This window comes from Furipterus horrens, unplaced genomic scaffold (assembly GCF_987537825.1).
Source record: "Furipterus horrens unplaced genomic scaffold, mFurHor1.1.pri manual_scaffold_2, whole genome shotgun sequence".
In the NCBI taxonomy this organism is placed as follows: domain Eukaryota; kingdom Metazoa; phylum Chordata; class Mammalia; order Chiroptera; family Furipteridae; genus Furipterus; species Furipterus horrens.
In genome coordinates, this window is record NW_028327172.1 from 215,598,220 (window position 1) to 215,605,406 (window position 7,187).

The window sequence follows — 7,187 nt, forward strand, 5'->3', positions numbered from 1 at the left end:
GGGCTGCTTGCTCTCTGTACTTGTCCTCCGTGACTGTCACAGATGCTGCCACCCCTCCTGTTGGCCCCTCATGTCACCCTGAGCCTCCTGGGGCCTGTCCTGGGGAACTGCCCCCTGCATGACTCCCTGCCCATCCTGCTTGGGGACGCAGCAGCTCAGAGGCGTGTGCTCCTGTGTCTTCGCCCGAGCGGTACTCAGACAGCCCCGCCCCTCTCCCAGTGAACGGCCTCACCTGCCTGGCCACTGTCCCCATTCTCTGCAGACAGAGTGAGTGGCGCATGGGTGGTCACGTGTGACTGTCACATCGCTGGCTGCTCCACCCACCTATGCCAGGCCCTGGGTCAAGTGCTCTGTGGATGACCTCATTTTATCCCCACAGCCGCTCTGTCTCCATTTCAAAGGTGTGACTCAGAGAAGTGGTCTGCTGGGGCTCCTGCAGCCAGTGAGCGGCAGGCTGGGGTTCAGACTCGGCCCGTGGCTCCCAAGACCCTGGGCAGAAGCACCCTCCCCAGGGGGCACGCTGGCTTCCGGGCCTTCACCAGCTTTCCTTCTCTGGCTGACCTCCGTGCCACGTGAAGGGTGTGGGGCGAGGCTGCATGCGCGGGGAAGCAGGCCACGCTCACCCGATGGCCGGCTCCTGGGGGTGGACCTCAGGGCACCACATGAGCAGCGGGGGCAGGAGCTGGCAAATATTTTCCTAGGCGACTGGGCGGGTGAGGGGCTGCCTGTTCCGAAACCACCACCTGAAGTGCGGTGCCTGCCGTGAAGGCAGGAGAGGGAGGGAGAGAGACGCTGTGCCCGTGTGGGTGGGAGGCAGGCGGCTGAGCTGTTGGTCACCAGGTGGCCCAGCAGATGGGAACCTTAGAGCCAAAGCAAGGCCTCAGATGGGGCCACGTGATGCTCCAGAGCACTGCCTGGCCCCCAGGGACTCAACCGTCACTTTAGTCCCCAGGGGTTTCCGAGAGGCCCGTGGCACTGTCCAGCGCAGGCTTGCTCCGGGCTCCGTCATGAACACTGCAGCCCCTGCGGCCAGCTTGCCCCTGGGACAGAGCTGCCTCACCGGCACGGCGATGCCAAGGCCCCATTTTCCCAGGATGCTTGGGCCCTTCAGGGTTCTCTGCGCATGGAGGGGCGGTCGCCTTTGCCCTGAACAACGACAAAGCAAGTTATCCCGACTGGCGCCAGAGTCTCAACAGTTTTTCTTAAACTGCTCCGATCAGAAACCCATTTAAGGTGCAGTTTAGCTGAAGGTTAGAAACAGGAGGATTTAAATCCTCTAAGCCCTATTTTCCTTTTCCATAACCAAGGTTAAAAAGGGTACCCAGCACCTATCCACTGATTTGAGGATTAAAATAATGGGCTGAACTCTTTGTGCCATTAAACAAAGCAAATCGGCATAGGTAACTAGGCTCGTTTTCTTAACGTGAGAACTTCTGCTATCTTTTCTTCTTGGTGAACGTACGAATTTTAAAAAATTGGGATTACCCCACCCCCCCCAATGCTCACTGTGTAAAATGTGTAAATTACAGAAAAGCACAAAGAAAATAAAAATACAATTGTACCACCCAGAAAAGAGATTCCTCTTCATATTCTGACTTCTCCCCTCTTTTACCTGTGAGTACACTGGGGCTCAGAGGGCTGTGGTATTTGTCCCAGGTAACAATCGGAAGCCAGCGGAAGCCAGCGGAAGCCAGGTCAGCCTGATTCCAGGGTCTTTGTTCCCTGTCTCCCAGTACATCTCAGTCTTCATCCTCTGGGTGAAGTATTAGAACACTTCACCAATTAAAACATTGGGGAGGGTGTCAATTGATTAGTTAAAACATGCACATACTTAACCATTAGTTATTTAAATAAAACTAGAGGGCCCTTCGAAAGGACTGCCCCGTGGGAAGCAGGAGCCAGGACTCCGGCGGCGCTATCGCTGCCGGCCCAGGTGCGGGCTCCAGCCGCTGCTGGCATCGCAAATGTCTCCCGGTGTCCTTGCTGCCATAGTGCTTGCGTGACTCATCACTCTGACATTCAGACTTCCGTAAACATAAAAAAACACCAGTTGGGGTGCATTAACTCTGAGCTTACTTTGTGGACAGGCATCCCGGACCAGTGGCAAAATCTAAATTATGGCTGCAGATGAATTTACATAATTTAAAAGTCCCCAAAGGGGTAAGTCGCCAAAAAACGATCCTTATTTACCAATAAAGAAGTGTCCTTTTCAGACGCCCTGCCAGGGCTGCCGAAACACAAGCCACCTCCTGTAACACTGAAGGGGACACTTCCAACTCGGACCAGCTTTCAGAAGTTGGGTTTCACGTAACAGCTCACTCAGGCGCTACTGCACCTGCGTGTTTCAGGCCCTGTACTCTTTGGCAAGGAGATGGGCGGGTCTCTGGTCTTTGACTCTAGCATTCATACAGATAACCTTCGTCTTAGAGGTTTCCAGTCCTGGAAAAGATGGCTCTGTATCTGCAGGGACTTCCTTCCGTGATGACATCTCCCTGTCATCTCCCCCGTTGGTGCTACTTCTTGAGGAATCCTCTTTCTACCCGTAGTTACTTTTTACTTTGATGTAGGTATTATCCGTGCCTGACGAATATAACAGGCATTCAAGTAACACGTTTGCAGGAAATGAGTCTGGCATTATGAATTGAGCACCAATGATACGCTAGGCACTGCGCTGGCTACTAGGGGGGATGATAAATCCCAAGTCCTTGCCTCCTGGGCCCTTTGCCTCATTGGGGCACAGAGGACGAAGCAGACGGTCACGGAGCAGCGCGTCCAAGGCTGGCGTGGGGCTGAACGCGGCCTTTCCGGAAGACGGGACAGGATGCTTTCAAGTCTGGGCATGCTTCCTCAAGACAGTCTGTCTAAAAGCTTGTGATTTCATGATTGAGCTCTCCTCTAGTTACTTAGAAGGAAGCTTGTTATGAAGCAATCAGAATTACTTTCTAATTGGTTGTAACCCTGTAGCGTGCCGAAACAGAATTTGAAGGAGCGCGTCGTTAGCTCCGCCCCGTGAAGCGGTGGCCGCCTCTGCGCCGTCTTCTGTACGTTTGTGCGGCCAGGGACCTACCTGCGTGCTCCTGAGCTCAAGGCCACGGGGGCGTGTCTGGTTTGATCTGCGTGCCTGCCAGTGGGTCAGCGTCAGCAGAGACGCCTCTCCCTCCCGTGAGCCGAAGGGGTGGGTACTTACAGAAGCCGCTTGCGCGGTGAAGCAGGCACCAGGCATATTGCTAGTGTCACTTCGCGGTCTCCCCAACCACGGAGCGCGGTGCTGCTTTGTTTGAGGCTCAAGTAAGTGTTCTGTTTGAAGCGATTTATTACTTCACTTTGGCCTCGATCAACAGGTGGAGGGAGAAAAACAGGATAAGGAGCCTGCGAGTAGGAAGTCAAAGCTTTTTACTCCCCTCATGGTTGTTTGTGTGGTGGGATAAGGATATAATTGTAGAAAGTGCATTCTAGAAGTGGAGTGTAAAAAGGGATTTTAATCAACCTTTATTGGCATGAAAGACATTTTAGAAAACAAAATCATCAGAAAGGTTACTTTGACGTTCTCACAATGGGCAGTCATCTGCCTAGAGTGGGGTTCCTGCCATTTCTTATAATGCATTTAGCCCTGGCTGGTGTGGCTCAGTGGATTGAGCGCTGGCTATGAAACAAGGGGTCGCTGGTTCAATTCTCAGGGCACAGGCCTGGGTTGTGAGCCAGGTCCTCAGTTGGAGGGTGTGAGTGAGAGGCAACCACACAGTGATGTTTCTCTCCCTCTCTTTCTCCCTCCCTTCCCCTCTCTCTAAAAATAAATAAAATCTTAAAAAAAGTATTTAGCACCAAAAAACAGACAGCTCTTCTTGTGACCCACTTATGCTTAAGGATAGGAGAAAACTTCTTTTGTTTATTCATTCAGGTTTTTTTAAATTTTTGATTTATTTATTGTTTTTCTATTACAGCTATCTCACTTTTTCCCCGATTGCTTCCCCCTACCCAGCCCACCCCTCTCCCAGAGTCAATCCCCACCTCGTACATGACCATGGGTTATACTGGTTCCTTTAGGAGAATATTTTTAACCCCAAATCTGCACACCTCAAAATTTAACCTAAGATTAAGAAGTAAAGCCAAGCCTGTAGCTCCAAACGCATGAGAGAAAACTGAAAACGTGAATCACCGATTCTGCATGGAGGAGGTGGACTGTCAGGCATTCCTTACATGCACATGGGAATAACAGGCCGAGTAAGATCCTGTGCGGGGAGGGCCCTTCCGCTGCGCTGAGAACAAAAGGCCCGCGGGCAGCAGCCACCCCCCACCACACACACACCTGCACCTGGCAGAACACAGCCGTCGTGGTTCCCACGAGGAAACAAAATGCTGTTTACTGGCCCAGATCAATGTATTCCTTTAGAGGATCCAAGAAAATGAGCCATCAGGATAGAAGACTGTCACCGAGCCAGAAACAAGCACCAATGGTTACAGAGACTGAGCCTCCTTCATTGGAAAAAGGAGGGTGAAGGAACCCCAGGTCCTTCCTGTTCAGCATTTCCCGTTTGCTGGGTACCTGTTAACCCCAAAAGCTGGGCTATTTACATACAAGACAACTTGAGGTTAGTTTCAGGGAGTCAGTGAGCTTTGAATTGGGACTGACTCAGGACTACACAGTCTGATATATTCAAAGGCATTTAATATTAAGCACAGAAATTTGGGGGGTATGCTGCACATTGGTGGAACAGTTTTCCTCAGTATCAGGCCATTGAAATCATGGAATCGCTCAGATATAAAAAGGCTTTTGACAGCTTTGTATGAGAAGTCAGGTGCATTACCTCTTATTTCTCAGGACCTGTTTTATTCGAGTCCATAGAAAACTGACTGCTGACCCAGTTTTGGGCTCAGCCCTCACTTGGAAGCTGAAAACTTCTGAGAGAAACACAAAATGCAGTCCCATCCTAAATACCATGGGTCTTAAAGGATGGCAGGAATGGAGAACAGAGGGTAACGCGGGGTCACGTTTGCTGAGGCTGCTGCCGTCAGGAGGGAAGGAAGGCCTTGGCTTCCCGGATCTTCTGCTTCACGCCCCTGCGGGACAGAACCAGCCCCGCGTGGTGGCGCTTCAGGGCCTCGAGGTGCTCCTTGAGCAGCTGGGTCTTGCCCACCTTCTCTTCCATGTCCCGGAGGAGGGGCTCCTTACCCAGGAGCCCACACTCCTGCTGCAGCCTGATGTTGTCAGTCCGCAGACGGTCTCGCGCCTGCTTGGTCTTGGTCAAGATGTCCCTCCTTAGGGCCACCTGGGCGTCAATTTCCAAAAGCTGTGACTTTTTGTGTGCATTTTCGATGTCCACAAAGTGTAACTTTTCTTTCACGTGGGTAATTATCTGCACGTCGTTGTTCACTTTGTTGTGCAGTTTCAAAAGCTCCTCGTTGCGCTCCTCAACCTTCTCATTGAAGGTCTGGTTTTCGATCTTAAGTTGTTCAAAGTCGATGAGGAGCAGGCCGCCGGGCGCGCCCTCCTGCGCCCTCATCCGCGTTTCGAGGTGCACGAGGCTCTGCTTCAGCTGCACGTTCTCCAGCCGCACGGCGCTCATCGCCGCCTCCTTCTCGTCCTCCAGCGCCTGGGCCTGCTCCACCTCCCGCAGGGCGGCCCGGCGCCCGCCGCGCGGCCGACAGCCGCCCATGGCCTGCATCGCCACCTGCTTCTTGAGCGCCTGGAAGCCGCGCCACTCCCTCTCCACGCCCGCGAGCTTCTCCCGGCACCGCCGCCGCAGCCCGGCCAGCTCCTGGCGGTACCAGTCCAGGTCGTCGGCCTCCTGCCTCCGCAGCCCCTCCAGCACGGCCAGGCGGCGCAGGTACGCCTGCTGCTTCTCGGGGGCCTCGGGCTCCGGGCCCTCGGCGGGCGCCTCGGCCGCGTCCGGGCCCTTCTTCCTGCGCAGCGCCTCGGAGATCTTGTGCTGCAGGTACAGGTTGTAGCGCCGGCAGTGGCGCCGCTCCGCCACCAGGGAGCGGTACTGCTCCCGCAGCTCCGCGCGCAGCTGCTGCTCCTGCAGCGCCGCCGCCCCGGCCTCCGCGCCCTCGTCCCGGAGCGCCTCGTCGGGACCTTCCCGCCCGGGCTCGCTCTTCCTCTCGCTCGCCGCGCTCTCCGCCTCCTCCCCGGGGCCCTTCCGCGCGGCCTCCTCCCGGCCGGTCCCGGACGGCGGCAGCGAGACCTGCGACGGGGCTGCCCTCCTCCTCGCCGCCTCCTCTTCCTCCTCCTCCTCCTCCGGCGCCTGCTCCCCCTCCTCCTCCTCGGGGTCCTCGGGCCCGCCTTCGGGCCCCGGCTTGGCTGGCTCCTCCGGCCCGGCCCCGGCCCGCCACTCCCGCTCTCCGGGCCCCTCCTCGCTCTCAGCCTCGGTGACCGCCGGCCCTTCCCGGAGCTCAGCGAGCTCAGCAGGCTCGTCCGACTCGGCCGGCTCGGGGCGCTCGGCGGGCTCGGCCGCGGCGGCGGCGGCGGCGGCTCCCTCCGAAGTCTCTAGGGCTTCCGGCTCCGGCTCCGGCTCCGGCTCCGCGGGTTCGGCCGGGGACCGGGGGCCAGAGCCGGCCTTGGTCCCGGACAGCCTCGAGACTGGGCTCACCGCATCGCCGTCTTGCCGCTCAGAAGCCCCGCTGCGCTGGGAGTGGTCGTCCATCTCTCACCGGCTCTGCCGGCGCCGCGGAACTCGGCCACCGGCTGCCGGCTGCTGGGTTTCCAGGGGCAACCAGAGGCGCTCGCGGTGGGCCCGGCGATTGGCCAGACATCAGTCCGACGCCCGGGCCCTTTCTTCCCGCCTTCCAGCAGATTAAAACCAATGGGAGGCCGCGGGCGAACGATCGGCAGCGTTGATTGGAAGGGGACGTAGGCTCGCGTCGAGAGGGGCGTGGCGCCCCCCGCCGTGCTTGCTCTCCGCCCATTTCCCTGCATCCGGACTGGGGCGTGGCGTAGGAAGGTGCAGGGAGGGGCGGGCGGCCGGCGCGAGGGCCGCGCAGGCGCAGAGCGGCGGGCCAGGCCCCGCGCGGCGGCGCGCGCGGGGCGCCTGCGCGATGCGGCGGAGCGACGACGGCTTCGGTGGCGGCCGGTCCGGGCCGGAGGGCGCCTGCGTACTGAGTCGGGACGCGGTCCGGGTGGCCGGCTCCGGCAGCACCTGGGCGGGGCGGCGTGGCAGCGCCTGCGGCGGGTCCGACAGCGGCGGCGGGCG

At 57.7% G+C, this 7,187-nt stretch overlaps 1 protein-coding gene across 1 annotated transcript; it reads right to left on the bottom strand.

Moving 5' to 3' along the window:
- Positions 1–4,222: 4,222 nt before the first annotated feature.
- CFAP184 (cilia and flagella associated protein 184) lies at positions 4,223–6,999 on the bottom strand. The gene has a single exon (XM_090268222.1). It carries the CDS (start codon positions 6,639–6,641, stop codon positions 5,010–5,012), a length of 1,632 nt encoding a protein of 543 aa, XP_090124348.1. The 5' UTR covers positions 6,642–6,999; the 3' UTR covers positions 4,223–5,009.
- Positions 7,000–7,187: the final 188 nt, after the last annotated feature.

What these genes read in the sequence shown, in the direction of transcription:
- CFAP184 (XM_090268222.1), bottom strand. Translation starts at nt 6,641, where the DNA reads ATGGACGACCACTCCCAGCGCAGCGGGGCTTCTGAGCGGCAAGACGGC.